A 25,853-nucleotide genomic window follows, 5' to 3' on the forward strand; every position below is an offset into this window, starting at 1 on the left:
AATTGTGGTGAAGTATTGAATTAACACCTTAGCATCAAATTTTCTCAAAACACAAGTTTCCTTTTGTTAGTATAACATTGTATCCTACTTAGTGTAGTTGCAAAATGCCTTTCACATAAAGACAATATCTATTTGACTGTTTAAAAGAGCTGTTAACAAATATTTTCCCTAGTTCTTTAATACTATTTATCTGAAACAATCCCAAAGTTTTGTTGCTTCAATTAATTTAAGATATACTAATATACTACACATATTTTAATAAACTTTTAATATACAATACTTTATATACTACGTATGTCTTATAGACTAAGTAATGTGTTGTAGGTAAAAAATTCATTCACTCAATAAATACTTACTAAATACCTATTATGTGCTACACATTGTGCTTGGGGCTGGGAAATACAGTAAACAGAGAAGTATAGCAAATAGAGCAAAGGATAATACAGACAAGCTCCCTGCACAAGAGCAATACTTTAAAATAGAAATGTTAGATTATGTTCACTATAATTTGAAAATTGAGGTTTTCACAGTCAAAAAGCCATTTTTAGCAAAATGCATAGGAGACTGGTTTAAAAAGTACAGGCTCCAGGGCATTCCAAGATGGCTGAGGATTAAGTGGAAGCTACATTCACCTTGTCCCAGGACCAAACTGGAATTAAAACTAAAATAAAGAAAAACCACCCAGAATAATCAACTGAAGACAAGCTGGAGAGCACCGTCATAACCAAGGAGGAAAAGGGGAGACCACATAGAGACTGGTAGGAAGTGCGGAGGTGCGAGAGGGATGGCTGGGCTACCACAGGGAGCAGCTGTATGTCAGGAGGGATATCTCAGTTGTAGGGGGTTCCCACTGAGAACTCTGGGGCCTAAACCCCAAGCCAGGCTCCCCAACCAAGAGCACCAGAACTGAGAAAGGTGCCCACGTAACATCTGGCTGTGAAAAACAGCAGGGTGCCAAGGAGACGTGGCTGGAAATGCAGGCACCCTCTTAAAGGGACAATGCACAAAGTTTCATGTACAGCCTCTCACATTGGGCTCCATGGAAGGGAGGGGAGAGTGGAGTAGAGCTTTCTGAGGAGAATCCAGGGGAACTGACTATAGGGACAGAGCTCAAAGGGCAGCCATCTGGATTCCTGTGCTGAGTCGTCCCCCAAAGGACAGAGGACATCTTTCTCAGGCAGACATTTACCATCCAGGCAGCTTTTGCCTGGAGGGGAAGCAAATTTAACACCCTGCTGGAAAACCTCTTGCCCCACCCTGTGGATTTACACTATGTTGTGGTCTACAGCCTGAGGCTCATTAAGAGACTCAGAATAACAATCAACCAGCAAGCAAAGATGGATCATTAGGTGCTTTGAGTCTTTGCCTGATCCGCTTCTGGACCAGGGGCTTAAAAAAGCAGAACTTGGGCATCTTGGTCCTTCCCAAAAGCACTGAGCCCCAGTAGAGGGAGCCACAAGCAGTGGATTGCTGACAGCTCCAAACAGGGTACCCAAGGCCAGTCACAAATAGTGTCTGACATTGGCCGGCACCAGAAACAATCCAAAAAGGCTGGGGTCCTAGAAGATCTACCTAACAGAAACAAATCCAAGCAGGCAGACAAAATAGGAACACAAAAAAACAAGCCCCAAAAGAAAGAACAAAACAATTCTCCAGAAGAAGGGATAAAGGAAATAGATATAAGCAATCTATCAGATAGAGTTCAGAATACTGATTGTAAGGATGCTCAACATGAGAAAAGATAAGGAAACTATGAAGGAAATTAAAAATGACATAGCAGAAACAAAGAATACATTAAAAGGAATAAACAGCAGATTAGTGGAAACTGAGGGTCAGATCAGTGAATTAGAAAACAGGGTAGAAAAAAATCACTCAATCAGAGATCCAAAAAGGAAAAATAACTAAAAAACAGGAGGACAGTTCAAGGGAGCTGTGGGACAATATAAAACGCAACAGTACTCAAATCATGGGAATATCAGAAGGTGAAGAAAGTGAGCAAGGGATAAAGAACCTGTTTGAAGAAATAATAGCAGCAAAATTCCCTACCCTGGTGAAGGAAAAAGTCACAAAAGTTCTGGAGGCACAGAGAGTCCCAAGCAAAAAGAACCCAAAGAGGCCCATGCCCAGACACATCATAATTAAAATGTCAAAAATTAAAAACAGAATCTTAAGCGCAGCAAGAGAAAATCAATTTGTTACCTACAAAGGAGCTCCCATAAGGCTGTCAGCTGATTTCTCAACAGAAACTCTACAGGCCAGAAGGGAATGGCATGAAGTATTCAAAGTAATGAAAAGCAAGAATCTGAAACTAAGACTACTGTATCCAGCAAGGGTATCCTTCAAAACAGATAGTGAAATAAAAAGCTTCCCAGACAAAAAAAGGCTAAAGGAGTTTATCATCACCAAACCAGCATTGCAAGAAATGTTAAAGGATTTAGAAGTAGAAACATAGAAATATGGGCATAAATAATTAAAATGACAATAAATAAGTAACTATCAATAACAACCTTAAATGTAAATGGAATAAATGCTCCAATCAAAAGACATAGTGTAGCTGAATGGAAAAGAAAACATGACCCAAATATATGTGGTCTACAAGAGACCCACCTCAGAACAAAAGACTCACACAAGTTGAGAGTGAAGGAATGGAAAGAAAATTTCCATGGAGATGGAAATGAAAAAAAAAGCTGTGGTAGCAATACTCATATCTGACAAAATAGACTTCAAAATGAAGACCATGACACAATAAAGGCCACTACATAATACTAATGGGAACCTTCCAACAAGAGGTTATGACCTGGTAAGCCTGTATGCACTCAATATAGGAGCACCTAAATTTATTTTTTAAAAACTTCTGGAAGACTTTAAGGGAGAGATTGAGAGCAATACAGTCATAGTCATGGACTTGAACACCCCACTGACTTCACTGGATAGGTCTTTCAGACAAAAAATCAACAAGGAAACAATGACCCTAAATGACACACTAGAGCAGATGGATTTAACTGACATTTACAGAACTTCCACCGCAAGGCAGCAGAATACACATTCTTCTCAAGTATACATTGGACCTTCTTAAAGACAGACAACATGTTAGGAAACAAAACAAATCTCTACAAGTTCAAGAATATTAAAATCATATCAAGCATCTTATTCGATCACAATGGCATGAAACTAGAACTCAATCACCAAAAAAACCCCCTCAAAAACATTCAAACACATGGAGGCTAAACAACATCCTACTGTTCGGCTGGTCATGGCTCAGCGGCTGAGGGTCGATCCAGGAAATTGGGGTTCAATTCCCAGTCAGGGCGCATGCCCAGGTTGTGGGCTCCATCCCCAGTCGGGGGCGTGCAGGAGGCAGCCGATTGGTAACTCTCTCATCACTGATGTTTCTATCTCTCTATCCCTCTCCTTTCCTCTCTCTGAAATCAATAAAGATATATTAAAAACAAAACAAAAAACAAACAAACATGCTACTAAACAATGAATGGGCTACCAATGAGATCAAGGAAGAAATCAAAAACTTCCTGGAAACAAAAGTGAAAATGAACACACAACAAGACAAAATCTATGGGACACAGTGAAAGCAGTCCTGAGAAGGAAGTTCACAGCACTACAGGCCTATCTCAAGAAATAAGAACTTTTAATTAACTATCTAACCCTACCTCTTATTAGAAAGAGAACAGCAAGAAAAGCCCAGAGTACACTGAAGGAAGGAAGTAATAAAGATCAGAGCAGAAATAAATGACGAAGAGACTAAAAAAAATAAAATAAAATACAAAAGATCAATGAAACCAAGAGCTGGTTCTTGGAAAAGATAAACAAGATTGATCAACCTTTAACCAGGCTCATGAGAAAAAAAGAGAAAGGACCCAAATAAATAAAATCAGGAAAGAAAGAGATGAAGTAAGAACAGACACCATAAACATAAAGGATTGTAAGAAAATACTATGAACAACTATACACCACCAAGCTGGACAATGTGGATAAAATGGACAAATTACTAGGAAAATTCAATCTTCCAAAACTGAATCAGGAAGAATAAGAAAACCTGAATGGGCCAATAATAGCTGATGAAATTGAAACAGTAACCAAAAAAGTCCCGGCAAACAAAATCCCTGGCCCGGACAGCTTCAGAGGGGAGTTTTACAAAGCACTGAAAGAAGAACTAACACCTGTCCTCCTCAAACTCTTCCAAAAAATCCAAGAGGAAGAAACAATTCCAAGCTCTTTTTATGGGGCCAGCATTATCCTAATTCCTAAACCAGATAAAGACACTACAATGAAAGAGACAGGCCCGTATCCCTGATGAACATGGACGCTAAAATCCTCAATAAAATATTAGGTAATCCAGCAATATATTAAAAAGGTAATATACATGACCAAGTTGGATTTACTCCAGAGATGCAAGGCTGGTACAATATTTGCAAATCAATAAACATGATACATAAACAAAATGAAAGACAAAAATCACATGATCATATCAATAGACACAGAAGCAGCTTTCGACAAAATCCAACACTCATTTTTGCTAAAAACTCTCAGCAAAGTGGGAATAGAGGGATCATACCTCAACATAATAAAGGCCATATATGACAAACTTACAGTCAACATCAGACTTAATGGGCAAAAACTAAAACCATTTCCCCTAAGAACAGGTACAACACAGGGGTGTCCACTTTCACCACTCTTATCCAACACAGTACTGGAAGTCCTTGCCACAGTGATCAGACAAGAAAAAAACATAAGAGGCATCCAAACTGGAAATGAGGAAACAAAACTGTCATTATTTGCGGATGACATGATATTGTACATAGGAAACCCTAAAGACTCCACCAAAAAACTACTAGATTTAATAAATGAATTTGGCAAGGTAGGAGGTTACAAAACTAACAACCAGAAATTAATGGCACTTTTATACACCAATAATGAATTCTCAGAGAAACTAAAAAAACAATCCCACTTACTACTGGAACAAAAAATTTAAGATACTTAGGAATAAACTTAACCAAGGAGGTAAAAGTCCTGTACTCAGAAAACTGCAGGACATTGAAAAAAAAGATAGAGGAAGATATAAGCAAGTGGAAGAACATACCATGTTCATGGATTGGAAGAATTAACATCATTAAAATGAACATACTACCCAAAGCAATCTATAGATTCAATGCGATCCCTATTAAAATACCAACTGCATATTTCACAGATCTAGAACAAACACTTCGAAAATTTATATGAAACCAAAAAAGACTCCGAACAGCTGCAGGAATCTTGAGAAAGGACAAAGTTGGAGGGATCACAGAACCAGATATCAAGTTATACTACAAAGCCATGTAATCAAAACAGCCTGGTACTGGCACAAGGACAGGCATAGAGATCAGTGGAACAGAACAGAGAACCCATAAGTTGACCCCAGCCATTATGATCAAGTAGTATTTGACAAAGGAGGCAAGAGCATACAATGGAGTAAAGACAGTCTCTTCAATGAATGATGTTGGGAAAACTGGACAGGTACATGCAAAAAAATGACACCTGACCACCAACTTACACCATACACAAAAATAAACTCAAAATGGATAAAAGGCATGAAATGTAAGACGTGAAAGCATAAAAATCCTAGACGAAAACATAGGCAGCAAAATGTGAGACATCTCTGGTAGCGATCTACCTGCTAGGTCAAGGTAAACAAAGGAGAAAACAAACAAATGGGCCCACATCTGACTAAAAAGCTTCCGCACAGCCAAGAACCCAACCGAATGGAAAGGGAGCCCTGCCCGGCAGAACGCGTTCGCCTCCACGGCGCGCGCACCGCGACCCGGCGCGCAGGGGCGCACCCGCCCTGCCCCGTCCCAGGCGCCTTTGTCCTTTCCAATGGGAGACTGAAGGGGCCGCGGGGTCACGGAAAAGGGGTGACAGGAGGCACCGGGGCGCGCGCCAGCCGTGCGGGCGGCGGGGGTGCGGGCGGCAGCGGCCCCTCCGGGGGGACGCGCGGCGGCCCGGCGCAGGCTGCGCGGGCGGGCCGGGAGGTCCGGGGGCTCGCCCCCGGCCCGCGCCTCTCAGGGGAGGCGCAGCCCGCCGCCCGGAGGGGCCGGCCCCCGAAGCGGGCCCCCAGGTCTGCGAGGGCGGCGCGCGGGCCCGCTGGGCCGGGAGCCGCCACACCGGCCGCGCCCCTCGGCCCGTCGGGGGTCCTCACCCTCGGCGCCCCTTCGCCCTCCGCCGGCCCCGACGAGCGGGAGGCGGGGCTGGAAACCCCGTCCCGGCGGCCTCCGGCCCGCGGGCCCCGCTCACCCACCTGATGCTCCTTCACCACTTCGCTGAGGCAGGGGTACCGCTCCGAGATCCACCGGTAAAACTTGGGGACTCCCATCTCCACTGTCAGTACCAACTCCTCAGGGCCGAACCGGAACCAAACGCCCGCCGGGCCTCCGCCGCCGCTGCCGCCGGCGGCCGTCGCTCCGCCGATGACAACAGGGCCCGCGGACCATAGAGAACGCCCGCCCCCCCCCCCCACGCCGGCCTAGAGCGCCGACGCGAGGCCGCGGGCGGGGCGCGGTGCCGTGAGCGCCCGCTAGCGCCAGGTTCCAGAGCGCCGGGCGGGGGCGGCGCGTGCGCGCTCAGCCCTGACTCTGCGGGGCACCCTAAATTTCGTCCCGTTGGCCTTAGTGTCCTGCGATGCGCATCTCACTCAGTATGTTTCATTAGTTTTTGTTAATCCTCCCCCGAGGACTTCCATTTTTTTAGGGAAGGGAGAAGGGAAGGGGGTAAGAGATGTGAGAGAGGCACATCGGTGTGTTGCCTTCTGCACGTGCCCTAGGGTGGGGGTCCGAGGAATCAAACCTGCAGCCCAGGTACTTATCTTTGACCAGAAATCAGACCCTGAGGTGTGGGGGTGGGTGCTCTAACCAGTGAGCCACACTGGCCAGGGCTCTTCTCAGGATTTTTCAACACAGATTTGGAAAGGTCTGGTGATTTATTTGGTTTAGTTTTGTTTGGTTGAATTTTTTCCTTTGACGGATACACACCTACAATGTTGTTTAATAAGTTCTTTGTTGAAAAACATTTCCTAACTCCCTCCTACCCCAACCCAGCTTCCTCCTTAACTCTCAGTGTGAGGCCTTGAATTAGAAACTGTATGTTTCGTTTTCACACTCATACCTCTTGGCTTATGCTGTTTTCCCCATCACACCTTCAGCCCTGCAAAAAAGTGAATGTAAGTGAAACCATCTATTATAAAAGTTTTCCATTTATTTGAATATAATAACCTCATTGCTTCATATTATAAACTATCTTAAATCCTCTGCAAGAAAACACACCAAAAATTTAAACACATTAAACATTTTTTTAGATTTTAAAATCTCATGAAATTTCAAGTATTGCTGTCTTCCAAGGCCACTGAATTCTGCATTCTGGTATACTTTCAGTATGGCAGCATCTTTAAACTTACAGAGTGTTTATATATATAGTTTTTACATTCATGCTTTTTTGTCTTATGTTTTTTCCCTATCACACTGTTAACCATACAAAAAAAGTTTTTTTTAAGTGAACATAATGACGTGCTATTTGTTATGCTATCTATGTTTTACTAGACTGTCAGTTCCTAGAGGGCAGGGGACATAAGCTCTGTGCACAAATGTAGCACAGTGCTTTGTCCACAGAATTTGTTTTTACTGCTGTTCAAATGAATCCTTATGCTAGCGAGTACTTAAAAATAAAAGTTGTAAAATGAAATAAGGCTGGGTTGCTTCTTGCAAATACTTATTTTTAGAGCAGAAGAACATTTGATGTTCCATTTCTCTTGTAATAATACACAGTAGATAGTAAGAAAACAGTTTATTTCTTAATAACAACATATATTACTTTAAATATTATTAACATTCAGGGAGAAATACTATCAGTTGCTCTGAGAACATAAAGCAATGTATATTGTACTTTGGAATTGAACAGATAAAAACACAGATTAATTCCAAATATGTTAATTTTAGATTATTAACATATTCTTTGAAGTAATTTCGTTTCACATATATGGGGTCCAACCAAGGTACATTTGGCATAGTAAGTTTTCATCAGTAGCTTCTTGTATAAGGTAATGCACATGTCCTTCAATAGATAAGGGCAGCCCTGTCACTCTATTTCGGGTCTTGATTACACCTTGCAGTCGCTGCTCAATGTCCAAAACATGGGTCTTGGCCTAAAAGGAAGAAGTTGAAAACCATAAGAGTTAAGGACCCAATGGCATGTGCATGTTGATAATTTGGAATTACTACTGTTCTGTTACTTAACAAATGTTAGTGCCATTTTACTGATCATTACCCCTTTTGTAAGAGCAAATACAAAAGTGAGAAAAAATGAAACAAGTACAATAATAATATATTGATTGGAAGTCGTGCAATGTTGATCAACACCGACTACTTAGACATTTTTCTGGACTATTTGAAATACTGGCGAATATTAGTAGGGAGTAAATTTTTTTCAGTGTTGACAGAAGAAATCATTTTTAATGTGTATTATAAAAACATACACAGGAGCTGAGTGAATACATTTATTGCTACTTAAAATCCGACCTGTTGGTCCCAGTAATTTATTTTTAACATGGTCTTTTCAACTTTGTTTCCTGTTTAACTACTAATGACATCTGTTGTAGACTCACACATTTAACTATTGGATTATAATAGTATTACATGTCAACAGTATGGCCAGTCAATTTACCATGCCTTAATTTAATCTTTGTTCACTTTCCATTTTTAAGTGCTTAAATAATATTTTGCAATAAAAACGTAGTGATATAATTAACCAGCTATTAACAATTTACTTCTACATATAGTAGAGTGTCAACTGAGTATATATTAGGCACTTATATGATTATGATTAATGTAAAATTGGAGCAATTAAAATATTAAAGCTGAGGCCTGCTGCTAAGTTCACGCAATTTCTGTTCAAGTTTTCCCACTCTATCTAGTAACTGTAAGTCATTTATAGTTTAAACAAAGTGTCCTTGACTCTACTTGTATTATACAAATGATAATTTTAACATTAGTAATGACAATAAAGAAAACTTAGGGCATTGGCATACTAGAGAACTAGATTTCAGAGTATGCAATGGTCGGTCACTGGTAGTATTTAGAATCAGTTCTCCTTGGTAGGATATACAATACACAATATACAGTATCAGCTGAAACTGAGCTACACCTTCCACTAACCTTTTCGTTGACAACTTCCCCAGTTTCATTCAGTGACGCTCTGGAATGCCCTTTCACCGGTTTACTCCATTCCACCAGAGGGTCATGCAGAAAAGTCTTTAAGACACTAAAATGGAAAACACACATTACAGGAATAATACAATGTTATCTTTGTAAAAAGAGTGAGTGGAGGATGAGAAGCTAACGGCAAACCTCTTACAACACACATCATCCCTGTTCCAGTAAAATATGTGAAATTACTGTTTGGGGATGAGGGGAGGGAAAAGGAAAGGGGGGGGAGGGAGGAGACAAGACAGAGGAGGGTCAGAGGTGTTCTTGGAGCGGAGTAAGATGGTCTGTGTGCCATCCCTGAACGCATACTGAAAGCTGGTTCAGTGAATATTTATCGAATGAGTGAATTGTATCCCCTGCCATGTCTCCACCGTTACCATAAAATATCTATCGTTACCATATAGACAGACCCCCAGGCCAGATTTTCCTACTGTGCTCTAGACGTCAAATCGAATTATCTATGGGAAAACCGGTTAGCTATCTTGTAGGCACCTCAAATTCAGTATTTTTATAACAAAACTCATGCCTCTTCCCCAAATGATTTCTCCTGTATTCCTCAAATCAGTAAAGAACATCATTCATCCACTGTCCCTGAACAAAAGCTTAGGAATCATCCATGCCTCCTTGTTCTCTGAACACCCAATTCTACTTTCTAAATAGTTAGAGCCTCTCTACTTACCTCCACCTTCACTGTCACTACTTCAGTCAGTGTTGGGATGGGTGACTGCAACAGTCCTCTAACTCGATTTCTGGCCTCTAGCCCAAACTGGAACTGTAATTTTGATTTTCTTCTTAAAACCGTCCAATAACTTCTGATTGTTCTCAGGGCAAAGTTTAAATGTGTAAACTGACCTCATATGGACCTTTCCTAATCTAGCTCTGCTCACACCTCCTCCTAGGAATAAGGTACTTGAAGTCTGCCCTCTAGAACACAGTACTGCATTTCTCAGGCAGGCTGTGCCTTCAGCAGCATTGATGTTTCTGTCACTCAGAACGCTCTTTTCCCTTCTGCATGGCCAATTCTCTTTAAGGTCACAGCTACTTCCTCTAGCAGTTGTTTCCTAACTTCTTTCAGATTAGTATAAAAGCTCCTAGTTAAGTGCTTCACAGGATGTTACGCTTCCTCTTTCAGAGAATTTGCTTTTGCCTCTGTCTAACCCATGTATTCTACCATCATGTCTGGCAGACAGCTTTTAAATAAAAAGGTGAATAAACGGGCTTTATAAGTCCTTTTCAAACACTAGCTGTACCTTGAACAATATGGGTTTGAACTATGCGGGTCAACTTATATAAGGACTTTTTTCAATAAATATGTGCAGTACTATAAATTTTCTCCTCCTTAGGATTTTCTTAGTAACATTTTCTTTTCTCTGGTTTACTTTATTGTAAGAATACAGTATATAATACATATAACATATAAAATATATGTTAATTGACTATTTATGTTATCCCGTAAGGCTTCCAGTCAACAGTAGGCTATTAGCAGTTAAGTTTTGGGGGAGTCAAAAGTTATATGTGGATTTTCCACTGTGCTAGGGTGTTGGTACCCTTAACCCCCATGTTATTCATGGGTCATATGTACTTCCCGTAGCTAATGTAATATCTAATGGTGAAAGATGGACTTCTTTACCCCTAACATCAGAAGCAAGACAAGGATGCAGATTTCTTTCTGTGTCTATTCAACACTGACCCAGTTAGGGCAATTAGACCAGAAAAAGAAAAGGCACTAGGATTGGAAAGGAAGAAGGAAAGTTGTATTTGCAGATGTCATGGTATTATAGAGAGAAAATTTTAAGACATCTATAAAAATAACTCTCAGCAGTAATAAACAAGTTCAGCAAGGTTATAGGATACAAGAGCAATATACAAATATCAGTTATATACACTAGCAGTCAACAATTCAAAACTGAAATTAAGAAAATTCCTTTTAGAATAGCACTAAAAGGAATAAGGTACTTAGAGACACATTTTTAAAAAGTAAAACAGAGAACTTGCAAACCAAAAACAAAACACTGAAAGAAATTAAAGACTTAGCCCTGCTGGCATGGCTCGGCGCTTGAGCACTGACCTAGGAACCAGGAGGGTCGCAGTCCAATTGCCAGGGTGGGCACATGCCTGGGTTGGGGGCTCGATCCCCAGTAGGGGCGTCCAGGAGGCTGCCAATCAATGACTCTCTCTCATCATTGATGTTTCTGTCTCTCTCTCCTTTCCTCTCTCTCTCTCTAAAATCAATAAAAAATATTAAAAAAAAAATAAGTGAAAAAATAAATGAAAAAAAATCCCATATTCATGGATCAGAAGACTTGATATTGTTAAGATGGCAATACTCCCCCAAATGATTTACAGATTCAATGCCATTCCTATCAAATCCAGGCTGTTTTTTTGCAAAAATTGACAAGATCTTAAAATTCATATGGAAATGCAAGGGACCCATAATAGCCAGACAGCCTTGAAAAAGAAGCAGAAGCTGGAGCACTCCCACTTCCTGATTTCAAAACTTACTACAGAGTTACAATGCTGGAGACAGTGTGTTGTTGGCATAGGTTAGAAATAAAGATCAATGGAATAAAACTGAGAATCCAGAAATAAGCCCTTATATATATGGTCAATTGATTTTCAACAAAATTGCCAAGAAAATTAAATGGAGAAAAATAATCCTTCTAAAAAATGGTGCTGGGACAACTGGATATGCATATTCCTAAGAATAAATATGGACCCTATCTCACACTAGATAGAAAAAATAACTGAAAATTATCAAGGATCTAAATATGAGAGCTAAAACTATAAAACACTTAGAAGAAAACATAGGTGTAACTCTTCATGATTCTGGATTATGCAATAGGTTTTTAGATATGACACTGAAAGCACAAATAACGAAAAGACACAGATTGGAATTTATCAAAAGTAAAAATGTTTATGCTTCAAAGGGCATCATCAAGAATGGAAAAAGACAACCCATATATGAGAGAAAATATTTGCAAATCGTATTTCATAAGGGTGTAGTATCCACTTATGTAAAGAACTCTTAACAATTCAACAAAAATACAAATAATCCCATTTAAAATGGGATTTGAATAGACACTTGTCCAAAGAAGAGATATAACTGACCAATAAACACACAAAAAGATGTTCATCATCACTGGTCACTAGAGAAATGCAAATTAAACTCACAATGAGGCGTGGGGGGCAACGTGACCAGCAGCCAGACATGACTCTCTTGGGCAAAACCCAGAGTTGCCTGTTGTATCTTGTCCTAGATCGGTGGCAATACTTGGTGCTAGGTGGCTTCAGCCCAAGGCCTACTTAGGGCTCCCCAACACCTGGGGACTCCCCACAACGCAGCCAAGCCAGGGCAAAAACGCGGGAACAAGTACCAGCCGAGCAACATCAAATGCAAGCACAAGTGTGGCTGAATCAAGCACTTGAGCACACTGACCTGAGCCCAGGTCATCCTCCACTGCATGCTCAGGGGCTGCTGCATGCTCAGGGGCCACAAGCTGAGCTATTGAGCATGACACTGCAGATGGGACACCCCTGCCCCATTATAACATTTACCTCTCCTGCAGCTGTTTTTGGGGGGAGGTTGGACAACTTCGACATTAGTGCTCCTCCAACTGTGGGGCTGGACCAGGAGTAGAAGTCTAGGGTTGGACTGGAAGGGGGAGTGGGAAGTCAGACCCCTGGCCAGGTCCCTTTTTACACTCTTGAATTAGGAAGAATTTCAAACATACAGCAACAGTCCTCAGAATAGTAGAGTGAACCCCGAGTACCCACCCATATCTGACCACCAATTATCCACAACTGTCCTGCCTCCTCCTGTGTTTTTTGTTTTGAGCAAATCTCAGGCATCTGGTTATTTCTTCTATAATTATTTAAAAATCTATTTGTCTAAATAAGAGCCCTTAAAACATAATCACAAAACTGTTCACACCTAGGAAAAAATCAGTAATTTAATTCATTAAATGTCTAGTAAATGTAAAAAAACCCCCACAAGAACATAATGAGACACCACCTCTCCCGCACAGGGTGGGTAAAATTAAAAACGACATTCATTCACAGTGTTGGTAAAGATGTGGAGAAACTGGAGTGCTTAGACATGACTAGTGGGATTGTAAACTATGACAACTGCTTTGGAAAAGTTTGAAAGTTTCTCAAAATGTTAAGCTGAGAGTTAACATATGATCCAGTAATTCTACTCCAAGGTATATGCAAAAGAACTAAAAACATATATCCACAGAAAACTTACACACAAAAGTTCACAGCCACACCATTCACAACAGCTGAAAGGTGGAGACAATCCAAATGTCCATTAACTGAGGAATGGATAAACAAAATGTATCCATACAATGGAATATTATTTGGCAATAAAAAAGAATGAAACACTGATACATGCTACAGCATGGATAAACCTTAAAAACATGCTAAGTGAAAGAAAATAGACACAAAATGCTACATGTTGTATGATCCTTTTTATATATGAAATGTCCAGAACAGGCAAATCCGTAGAGACAGAAAGTAGATTAGTGGTGCTAGGGGATTGTGGGAGAGGAGGGATGGCGAATGAAGGCTATTTCTTTTGGTGGTAATGAAAATGTTTTATAACTAGATAGCAGTGATGGTTGTTTTATAATTAAGCAGTAATGGTTGCATAATCTTGTGAATATACTAAAAACCACTGTAGTATACACTTTAAATGAGTGAATTTTATGATATGTAAATGATATAAAGCTTTATTTAAAAAATTCTACTTCAACCAATGCAAAGTGGCTTCTATATAAAGAAAACATACTTAGGAACCAATAATTCAATTTAAACTTACTGTAAATTATTTACAAAATGTAAATGATTACCTCATTAAAGGTTCTCTCTGATCTCGCATCAGCCTCATTGTAACTTCACAAGCTCTTCGAAAAAGACCTTCTGTTCCCATAGGACCCATTCCATTAACCATATTATGAGTCAGGCGAAATGGAACAATTTCTGGAACTTCAAAGGTTTCTCCCTTAAAACAATGCATTTTATTAAACAGTAATGATATTAGAATTTTAAAATCGTTATGGGAAAAATGTAGAACTTCATGTCTAGGCTCATTTAGCAATAGGCAAAATGTCAAAAAATTTACATTTTAACTGTGTTCCTATATCACAAAGGATCTATACGACCATGACTTTACCTTTGCTTTTGGAGAACTTAAATGCAATCCCTTGGAAAAGATCTAGAGGCTAGATGATCACCTTTTATTTAATTGCTACAGTAAACAGCATTATAGAGAAATTTTTATGCATTCAATATTTAGTCTTATGTTAACTTCCTTAATGTCCATACAAGTACATACAAATACTGTCATATTTTTCTTCTTTTTGTTAGGACTTTTACTTTAAAACAGGAGGGGAAAAAGATTTGGTGTTAGATGTTCACATCCCTCAGACAGGAAATGTGACATGGAATATAACGTAACATGGAATATAATGTGACATGGAATATAACGTAACATGGAATATAATGTGACATGGAATATAACGTAACATGGAATATAATGTGACATGGAATATAACGTAGTCCAGTCCGGTTATTTTTTGCCGCCCTCTAACCAGCCTTTGCTAGGACGTTCTCGACCCTCCAGTCAGTTTCCCTACATCCCTCTCTTGTATGATTTAACCTGTATCGGTGGTTTAGCTCTCATTTGCTCTCAGTTTTGTCTGTCACCTTCCCTGGTTTCCTGTGACAGCAGAAGGCAATCCACAGAAAGTGACGACGAAGAAAAGAGTGGCCTACCCACCGCCTGCTTTCCAGGGTCGTAACACCGGAGAACTGGAGGCGGCCTTACGGAGAGCCCAGCTGCCTTAATTGATTCCCAGGCCCCACTCCAGACCTACAGAATCTGAATCTCCAGGGATGCTTCCCAGGCATCCGCATTTTAAAAAACCCTCTGAGATGACTCTGATATGCTGACAGGTTTGGAAACCATCACACTAAACTACTCGGTTTCTCTAAAAGTGAGTCTCAGTAAAATGAACTGCTCTGTCCATGTTCATATAACCAAGAACTAACTGAATCAGAATCTGAACCTATGGTTTTGGACTTCAGTTCAGGGCTAGTTTTACTATGTTACTCTCCTGAGTTCTTTCCATCCTAAGCTGCTTTACTGAGGGCTATGGGATCTGTGACTATAACTGCTACCAGTGGGTACGTCTAGGAAGAACAGTTGTTGAAGAAAGAAAATTAGGAGAAAACATAGTTTCCTAGAGTAAGTCACATCGCATACCTTATTGAAGAGACAGTTGAAATCCACATGTACACATTCACCAGTCAAAGAATCAAAGAGGATGTTTTCGCCATGGCGGTCGCCAAGGCCCAGGATGTAGCCGACCATCGACATCACTGCAGTGGAACGGCAATACGCGGACCGGCTGCTGTACCTAAAGGAATGCGATGCTATCAAACACCCTCAGTCCATCGGCAACATAAATGAAAAATGCTTTTTAAATCCAACCACAATAACGGACTATAGTTTTGGTAACTTACCACGATGTCGGATCTGGGAAGGTTCTCAGGAACCACTCGTGGAAAACAGGGGGATGCCTGGGCAGCAGAAACTCGCGGAACACCTTGAGCTTTTCTGAGAGCGCCGCGGCCTTGGGCAGCATACACTGGCGAAGTTCCTTCCCCGTCATGTAAACCCCTGCAAGGCAGAGCGACCGCTGTGGGCCTTCACAGGCCACAGGAGGGAAGGGGCATTTCTTGTGGTTGTTAAAACAGGACAGGAAACCTTTACTTTTATCCAAATTGTTACCCAAAAGCAAGAATGGAAAAATTTCAATTATACACGGGCAAATATATCTTCTTGCTGATTACAATTAAAGTTGTCAACTGAAACCAGTGTTGTAAAGTCAAGTAACACCAGAAGATAGCACTCAGAATAAATCCAATGTGAAGAGTGTGCCTTGTAAAAACTGTAAAATTGCTGCAGCCTTCACTACAGTTCTAGCGATCTCTCTGGTCATCAGAATGTATAGGTCCACACTGAACCATTACAAAGAAACCTAGTAGGTGCTCTGGAATAATGTGTTCTGTGTGAAGCCTGGCCTGTAAGAGACATAGCACACCTGGTGCTTAAACTGATCTTGTGCACTGCAGCTCACCTGGGGAAGCAGAAGGACCTCTCCTTCTGATATATTTGGGAGCCCCATGAGATGACTGGTGTGACTCCAGTCTATCGAACGCCTTTTAGGCCCACTTGGGTTTGGTGCTTTATACCTAAGGCACAGCTAAAAGTGTTATGGACAAATTTGTGATTTGAGGTTCTTAGAGTTAAATGTTGCATAGTATAACTGTGTGTTCATGATAAGGTAGGAAAATATATACACACACATACATACATATATATATAACTAAAACTTATACAATATCTCATCCTTCTAAATGAAATTCAACAGCGAGTTCCTTGAAATCAGATCAAATATGTATGAGCTGCAGTTCTGCATGCAACATACTAGCTATGTGAACTTGGATAAATTACTTCACCTCTCTGGCACTACTTATAAAGGATTAATTAGGCTTGTTAATAACAATAAATAAAATAATGTACATAACATACTTACCACAATACCCATAATATAGTAATTCATCAGTATTACTTAATGCTATGGGTGAATTTTATTCCCCCCAAAATGTGCTAAAGTCCTAACCCCTGGTGCCTATGAATGGGATCCGATTTGAAAATAGGGTCTTTGTCCATGTAATCAGATTAAAATGAAGTCATTAGGATAGGCCCTTAATATAATATGACCAGTGTCCTTACAAGAAAACAGACACAGACTTTGAGGCAGAGAATGCGGTGATGCATCTATCAGCCAAGAAACATAAAAGACTGCTGGCAAACCAGCAGAAAAAGGTTTGGCACAGGTTCCCCTCCAGGGCTTTCAGAGATATCATGGCGCTGCTGGCACCGTGACTTTGGGCCCTAGCTTCCAGAGCCGTGAGAGAAGTTGTTTCCATTATTGGTAGCCAGTTTGTAGTACTTTGTTACAGCAGCCCTAGGACACTAATACACTTATTTTCTACTTCATTATATATTTACTTTTAATGTATTTGCATCACATGCATTTTAAAAAGAAGAATTTTAGACTTACAAAAATTGCACAAAGAGTTCCCATATATTCATCACCCAAGTTTTCTTATTGTTCATCTTTTTCATAACAGTAGTATAATTATATAAACCAGAAAATTAATAGTGATAATATTATTAATTAACCTTCAGACCTTATCCAAATTTCACCAACTGTCCTACTTCTACCCTTTTTGTGGGTCAGGATCCCACCCAAGACCCCATATTGCACTCATCTGTTATGTCTCCATAATGTTCTCAAATCTGGGAAGTTTCTGTCTTTGTCTTTCATTACATTGACATTTTTAAAGTGTTCTGAGCAATTATATTTTTGTTTTTCCACCGTAAAGTTATTACTTTTTCCCTTTGTAATTAATAAGATATCTTGTGGGAATATACTTAGACTCTACAGATAACCTGTTTCCTGTCATACTTTCCCCATTGATTTTAGCATCCATTGAGATTCGTTGCCTGCAATAATTACTACTAGGGTATTCACTAACTGGTGATTTTCCATTCCATCATTGATTCTACACGTATTCACTGCAATTCTAATGTAAAGAAGAACTGTTTGTACTTCCTTATTTATTCAAGTATTTGTTTACATTGGTGTGGAATTGCCTATTTATTTTATTCCATAGGTTGTAATCTAATACTATCATCTGTTTCGGGGCTCACACTATCCCAGGTTTGGCCAGTGGGAGGCTCCACTTCTAATCTCATGCTTTCAGTTTCATTGTAGCCTTCCCTGCCCTTCCCACCCTTCCTGACCCTGAAAACGAGCTCCCATTAGCCACAATGTATTTACTTATTTGCTAAAATCTAGCATTCACATGCAGTAGTTCCAGAACTGCTAATCAGTAACTGTGAAAAACAAACTTCCTATGCATTTTTGCAAGCTCCCACAATCCTTCCAGGAAGAAGACAAGGAAGGAATTAAAACATTTAAGTGCTTCCGTATATGGAATCTCATTCAAAGAGAAATGTCATCATGGCTTATACCAAAAAAAAGTGCAATGACATATGTTAATAACAATTACACTTACAGTATATATGTTAGCAGCTATTACATGCATATTATATATTTATATTGTAAAAATTGAGATACCCTTTTCCTTATATAGTTTGGTGAGAATGGGTCTCAAGCCAGCAGTGTTGTTAACCCATTCAATAATCCCACACTCATCATTCAATGGAATAACTGCATATGTTCGGATATGAAGTTCTCTTCTACGAGACTCTGCATCTTTTCTTAAGCACTATTAAAAAAAAATACACACACATACACTTAAAAATTAAAAATTTCTCAATGTTATGTCAAATATACATAAAGATTGTTCATTTCACAGCAAAAGAAGGTCAATAAAAGCTTACCATGTAGTGTAGAAGAGTAATTCCTCAGAATAATAGGCAAGGAAACTACTTGGACAGGATCCCTAATCTTTTTCCAAATCATTAAAAATGACTTAAGTAAGTCCTTCTTTTTTTAATTATTAACCAAATGTGACAACAATACTATGTTCAAAAATATTATAGTTGTATATTTAACAATGACAAAATATTCTTTTATTTTTATTGCTTCTAAAATATTATTAAAATATTAAGTACTTAGGCACAGAGACTGCTGTTTAATTTTAATGATCTCAAAAATGCATAGAGTATTAAAGCAGCTCAGGGCAAGAGGATTGAAAAAAATTGCATAAACAAGAGTATGAGCTTTATGATACCCCAGCTTACTCTTGCAGCTGAATAGTGCAGCTTCCTTCAAATATCACCTGATTAACCCTGAAATACATTAGGTAAGGATAATGCATATTTTGTTTAATTCTAGAACTGTATGAAATAAACTAAGCATATATAACTATACTTGTAACCTGTCCAAGTCAAAACCATCATCACTGACCAAAAACACATTTTAAACTTTAGGAATAAGTAGGCTACATAAATGTCAGCAAAGCAGTATGACATTAGAATCACAGGTAAAGGTCAGTATGTGGCCTCCTAGACCAACACAATGAAACTAGTTTTTCATAATCAGGCTATTTTTCTGACCGTGTTAAATTAATGTAGGAGAACAGTAATGAAATAATTTAATCAGTAACAAAGCTGACTAAGATAGATACACAGCCCTGGCCGGGCAGGCCAGTTGGTCAGAGCACCGTCCCGATGCACCGAGGTTGTAGGCTCAATCCCAGGTACGCCACAGAAGCAGCAACCAATAGATACGCAAATAAGTGGGACAGCAAACCCACACTCCTCTCCCCCCTCTCTCTTCCTCTCTCTCTCTAAAATAATTTAAAAAAAGATAAGTATATAAAGTAAAGCCAGGCCACTTGATCATCTAAACCAGAAAACATTTAGTGAGCTTCAGGATGAACATGTTAATAGTTTAATAGTAAGTTATCAATTTAGCAAACAACATTTTAAATAAAAATATTTCTTCCCTTCATATTGCCTTTGAAATGGGTTTTTAATATGGTATTAATTTTTAACTTACTTTTGATTAAGCACAAATCATAACTGTCTGTTTTTAAAAATGAACTTGTCTGCTGCAATTTCTTTCCTATGTTTCCTATGTTTCTGCTAGTAAAAGAAGTACCAGTGAAATGTGGGGAGGGCATGGAATAGGGGAAAAAAGCTTATAGAAAAATAATAGGTTTCATCCTTCCCCAGTAAGGTTTATTTTTACCAACAGAAAACCAGATTCTGTGCTTTTATAATACCTGAGTACAGAATAATGGAAAATAACTAAGGCCACGTATTTTTAATAACCATTTAATGAGATTTCTCAGGTCACTTCTGAGATAGAAATCAAGTGTGTACCAGTAAAACAAACAAAATACTACTACTGATCACCTTTAAACAGTGTATTGATAAAAACAGAACCTAACATTTTCTTTCTAGCACTGAAATATAAGACATAAATAAATCTGATGTAAAAGTATATTATAGATAATTTAAACATTAAATAGAAAATATTTTCCCTCATTAATATAACATACATTTTTCTCAAAATAATAAAGGTATCTTATTTTTTAAAAATTAAGTGAGCCCTGGCCCGTGTGGCTCAGTGATTAGAGCGTCAGCCCAGGGACCGAAGGGCGAAAGGGTCAATTCCTGGTCAGGGGCACATACCTGGGTTGAGGTTTGATCCCCAACATATTTCTGTCTCTCTCTCCTCCTCCCTCCCTCTCCTGCACTCTCTCTAAAAACCAATGGGGGGAAAGTGGTTAAGATGATAAATTTTATACATATTTTATCCCAATTTTAAAAGCTAATTAAAAATGAAATGCAAGGCAGTACACTTCATTCCCTTTTTAAGAGTGATCTGTCCGCATCCTGAAAAGCCTGTATCACAATGACAGTAATTACGGTCATTCTAAAATGAAAGCAAACCATCTCCAAACCTTATTAATCAAGGAATTGAATTCCATTAGTCTACAATCCTTCCTCAGGTCATCTTTTGGCTTACACATCATGATGTAGAATTTTCCATCTGATCCTTTTAAAGATATCTTCTTTGGTTTCTGAAGAGAAGCAAGAACTTCCACCTAAACAATGATGAGTTTATAGAAATTAAGGTCAAAATTCTTCGTATAAATTTTGGTATGTATTATAAATATTGCGTTACCTAACATAACAAAAAGGAGAGTAATTTATATTATGTGATCAATTTGTTCTTTTAATAATTTTTTATCTTAATTATCTATGATCGATGTATGAAAAGAATGGTTTCTCATGAGTAGAGACACACTGTCACCCATAAGAAATGACTATGAAGTAAAAGGATTATTCTATTAGCAATTTAAGTACATACACATCCAAATTTAGGTAGCGCCTTAAATTTAAGTAGTCTCAATGTTTAAAAGATTTTTGAAATACTTTTAGGAACTTTCTTCAAAGGCTAAGACACTGTTTTTAAATGTCTTTCATCATAAGAAATATTTATTAATTGAAAGCAACTTGATTTTTGAAAAAAGAAACTCCTCCAAAATCAAGTTTACCTAAGAAGTGAGTAAATAAGCTTAATAATGTTAAGTCAAAACAAAGCATGACTACAAGTAATAAGTAACAAGAATGATTGTATCACATGGTTTGATAACTGGCTCGGAAGCAGTTAAATATTTTGAATCAGAAGTATTGGAATAAATTTGTTTTCAAAAGTATTTACTTAGAAGTGCTCTAGTACCATTTCTTTAAAACAGTCACGTATCATACTTAGAAAAAAGAGTCAAGCTCTTCCTAGCTGAATTTCACTTTCTTCCCAAATACAAACAAAAGACTGGATTTTTCTTTCTTTCTGATCTCTCTATATTTAAGACAAAAGAAGAGTATGGAAAAACCACAATGTGAAAAAAATAAAGATTATACTCATACTAAAAACAAATGTGAGCATCTGAAAAATCAAAACGCTGGGCTGAAGATGCGACTTTTATCATTTAATTTTGTTTCATCAGTACAAGAGAGTTTTACTTTCCTGTATTTTCAATCACATTTTCTGTGCAAATAAAATTTACTTAGTCTCTGAGAAAAACACTTTTAAACTTAATTTGAAAACTTTAACTTAACTAAATTTAAAAAACATAGTTACAGTTATATAAAATTGAAGTTTACCGTATCATCAAAACTTGCAATATAAGCCCAGTGCCCAGGAAACGGGTCGTGGTTAGCATGGGTGCCCGGAATCGATGGAAGAGTAGGTATCATGACCGATTGTAAAGGAATGAGGATTTCACTAAACGTTGCTTCTTCTACCAGTTTTTTAAGCATTTTAAAATGAGTACTCATGCTTAATGTGGAACTACTTCCATCCACCTGAGGGGGGGAAAAATGTACATCTTAATTTCTCTGTTTACCTTGAATTATAAAACCCTTAGTTTCACCCAAAATTAAATGTCACTGCTACAGCATCTTAATTACAATGGCTCCACAGTCGGTAGTTTTCCAAGTATTTTTAATACATCATCTCATTTCAACCTCTCTGTACTCTTTTACCCCAATCAATAATAATACCTACATCATAGGATTGTTAAAGGACACAACAGAGGCCTATAACCCATTATTAGACATTACAAATTTCAAACATTTCTGGAAATCAAATCTTTTTTTTGCACCACATATCCTTTGCAGCAAAGTGATACCTAATTATGCATCTGATTATGATGCTCAATATAAAGTATAATGCACTGTATTCCATTTAAAAATCTGAAAAATTTTGAATTCCTAAAAGTAGCTGGCCACAAAGGTTTCAGATAAAGAATTGGAAACTTGTTGGCTATTATCATAACACTGTTTTTGACAATGTCAAATGCATCAGAAATCAAACAGAATTAATACAGACAGGAAAACAGATTATACTTTCAAGATGTTTATTGTTGAAGGTGAGATATAGGAAAATCTGTATTTTCTCACCTATAAACAATTAATAGTGAATGTCTGCAAAGAGAAATATAGTTATTAACCATGTAAAAAGCATCTCTCTCCCTTCTGATAACTAGCCACACCCACCTTTGCCTTTCCTACACATTCTTTAGGGTTTCTCCCCCAATTCCTTAAGTAGAAGAGTGGGTCACTCCTATAAGCATGTCCATATTCTATGCATAAATTTACTGAAAAAAAGTAGTTATTACACTAGATAATAACCACCTGCTTAGTTTCCTATGAGACCATGAGCACTTCCAGACAGAAAAACATGCCTTATTCACCTTTGTCTCCCTCAGCGCTTTTCTCCTGGTAGGTGATAAATGTGTACTGAAAGAATGAAAACCGAACCTCCACTCTTCTTACCCCTCATGTACATAGGTTAATTTCCATAAGTTTGAACATTTAAAGATATGACAGAAAACCACCACAGAGACAACTTTAATTAACTGAGTATTTGCATAGCTTATCTCAGATCCTCTACTTGAAATTATTTTTCATAAATATGAATATAATTTACTCTCAGAAGAATTAAGAACTTACATTAAGAACTTCTAGAAATTTGGAGGATATCTGAGAGAGGGACATATGTTAGAAATTTTTAAATCAGTTTTATTAGGGTAAACTGCATATATTTAAAGTAAACAATTTGATGACTTCTGATATCTGTGTATACCAATATATGCTATAATTTTAACTTAATCAAATGAAAGAAAACCAGCTAAAAGCATATGGAAGTTTTATATAAAATTATCTGACACTGGTCTATAAAGTAGTTAAGATTTATAATAATACCGGTTTATTGCACAATTCCAGAAGCTTATCTGTTAGACGAGTCGCATCTCCAACAAACTTTTCTAAGGATTTTTTCATATGAATAGCTTTATTTAGGATTTCCTTGCATCTGTTCACACGCATGGGATAAGAAGACTGTAAAAAAAAAAAAGTCAAACGCAATTTCATACAAGATTTTAAAACAATAACAAAACTTTTAATAAAAATCAACTTTAAAAGTATTCATGGTGAGTTTATACTGATACAAATTTTCTACAAATCAATTTGGCAATAGGATCAATAGTCTTGCTGCTATTCTATGACCTGATGAATTCCCTTCTTAGGATCTACCCTGAGAAATCAGGAATGAGAATAGATGTAGATGTGTCTAAATGCATTACAATAGCACAACCTTAATGATCAACAACAGTGAAAATACAGAAGGCTAACTACTATAGAATTTTATACAATTATTAAAATTGTGTCTTCAAAGAATATTTAATAACATGAAAACAGGGTCTCTGTGGTCTCTATGGTAACCATCTTAAGTGATAATATGAAATTATATATCTATGTAATCCAAATTAGGGCTAAGATACGCATAGAAAAGAAATATATAAAAATGCATCAAAATATTAAAGAATAGGAGTGAATTTTTCCTTTTAATATCTCTGTGTATTTTTGAAATTCTCTAAAATATTTATTAAACAAACATTTACCAAGTTGTAAAGTTCCATTAATAATGCAGCAAAATTTTTCTATCTAGTATTAATAGTTCTGGCACTTTGGATTAAAACACTGGAAAAAAAATAGGTTACTGGGGTTTTTTTTCTGTGTTTTTTTTTTAATCTTCACCCTAGGATATGCTTTTGATTGATTTTAGAGAGGAAGGGAGAGAGAGAAACATCGATCAGTTGCCCCAGGCACAAATCCAACGGGATTGAATCCATAACCTAGGTATGTGCTCTGACCAAGAATCAAACCGCAATCTTTTGGTGCATGGGATGACACTCCAACCAACTGAGCCACCCACCCAGAGCATGTTGCTGTTTTATACCAAGCACTAACAATTTATATACTTCATAAAGAAAAGGCATGCTGAATTCTTTGATCTTAAACATACAAGTCAATTCACTTTAAATGGTAAATATTTCTAAATTTTAAAATGAAACATAATGCTATAATTTGTTTTTTGATTATTTAAAATGTATGTTTTACTACAAACCTAATTTAAGAGAGAAACCCGCGTGGCCGGGCGTGGCTCAGCGCTTGAGCGTTGGTCTAGGATGCAGGTGATCGGGGTTCGATTCCCGGTCAGGGCACATGCCGGTTGTGGGCTCGATCACCAGTTGGGGGCGTGCAGGAGGCAGCCCATCAATGACTCTCTCATCATTGATGTTTCTCTCTCTCTCTCTCCCTCCTCCTTCCTCTCGCTGAAATCAATAAAGATATATTTTAAAAAAAGAGAGAAACCCTGGAACTTGCATCTACATATTACCCTTAAGTAATCAATGCAATATAAAAAGGAAAAAGCCCACTGATCGTGACTAATGTATTACCTTTGAAACAGCTGTCATCATCCACATTGCCTGCTGAGGATAGGCCAGAAACACTTTGGCTATAATTTCCATCAAGACAACAAAAACTTCATCATGAGAATGACAAATTCGAGAGATCAATTGTGAAAAGGCAGTTAAAAACTGATATGGAGCTAACTGACTTGTGTGCTCTGTGATAACTTTGTTTATTTTGGCTAAATCATTTCTCATTTGTACACGATCAGAGCGGCCAGCTGGAAGACAAATCAAAATTAAAAAAATATAACTTAAATAGAATAAAACAGTATATCAGTTCATTTCACAGAAGAAAAATTTTGTTTTAAAGACAGCTTTAAGATATAAAGTAATCCCCTTTATCTACAGTTTTGCTGTCCACATTTTCAGTTACCGGCAGTCACTGCTATCTGAAAATATTAAATGGAAAGCTCCAGAAATAAACAATTCACAAGTTTTAAATTGCAGGACATTCTGAGTAACGTGATGAAAGCTTATTCCGTCCCTGGCTCGTCCTCCCCAAGACTTGATTCATCCCTTTGTCCAGCGTCTTCACGGTGTCTGGTAACTTAGTAGCCCTCTCACTCGCCAGGCTGACTGCTGCGGTACTGTGGTGCTTGTGCTCAAGTAACCTTTATTTCACTTACTAACGGCCCCAAAGCACAGGAGTAATGACCCTGGCAATTCATATATGCCAAAGAGAAGCCCCAAAATGCTTCAAGTGAAAAGGTAAAAGTTCTCAACAATATGGGA

General features: G+C 38.2%; 2 protein-coding genes and 1 pseudogene across 6 annotated transcripts in view; 1 reads left to right on the forward strand and 2 right to left on the reverse strand.

Annotated features, from left to right (window-relative positions):
- The window catches only part of XRN1 (5'-3' exoribonuclease 1), a 126,113-nt gene extending 119,716 nt beyond the window's left edge, over positions 1–6,397 (reverse strand). For all 5 annotated transcript variants that reach the window (XR_015714663.1, XM_087818054.1, XM_087818053.1 and 2 more), the window contains exon 1: positions 6,290–6,397. Coding sequence is in view for 4 of the 5 variants with exons in the window: in XM_087818054.1 (XP_087674180.1) it covers positions 6,290–6,364 (75 nt within the window). In the remaining variant the exon portion in view is untranslated. The remainder of the gene's footprint in view (positions 1–6,289) is intronic.
- Positions 6,398–7,261: 864 nt separating this feature from the next.
- Positions 7,262–25,853, reverse strand: part of ATR (ATR checkpoint kinase) — a 129,435-nt gene continuing 110,843 nt past the window's right edge. The window contains exons 38-47 of the mRNA XM_087818057.1: positions 25,107–25,339; positions 23,569–23,703; positions 21,967–22,167; positions 20,760–20,903; positions 18,461–18,611; positions 15,771–15,927; positions 15,511–15,664; positions 14,096–14,247; positions 9,195–9,300; positions 7,262–8,185 (exon numbers count right to left, since the gene is read on the reverse strand). Of these exons, the coding sequence (XP_087674183.1) occupies positions 8,012–8,185; positions 9,195–9,300; positions 14,096–14,247; positions 15,511–15,664; positions 15,771–15,927; positions 18,461–18,611; positions 20,760–20,903; positions 21,967–22,167; positions 23,569–23,703; positions 25,107–25,339 (1,607 nt within the window). The 3' untranslated portion in view covers positions 7,262–8,011. The remainder of the gene's footprint in view (positions 8,186–9,194; positions 9,301–14,095; positions 14,248–15,510; positions 15,665–15,770; positions 15,928–18,460; positions 18,612–20,759; positions 20,904–21,966; positions 22,168–23,568; positions 23,704–25,106; positions 25,340–25,853) is intronic.
- LOC148092842 (large ribosomal subunit protein bL34m pseudogene) lies at positions 12,454–12,754 on the forward strand (annotated as a pseudogene).

Source organism: Miniopterus natalensis, chromosome 6, assembly GCF_054644295.1.
Source record: "Miniopterus natalensis isolate mMinNat1 chromosome 6, mMinNat1.hap1, whole genome shotgun sequence".
In the NCBI taxonomy this organism is placed as follows: Eukaryota; Metazoa; Chordata; class Mammalia; order Chiroptera; family Miniopteridae; genus Miniopterus; species Miniopterus natalensis.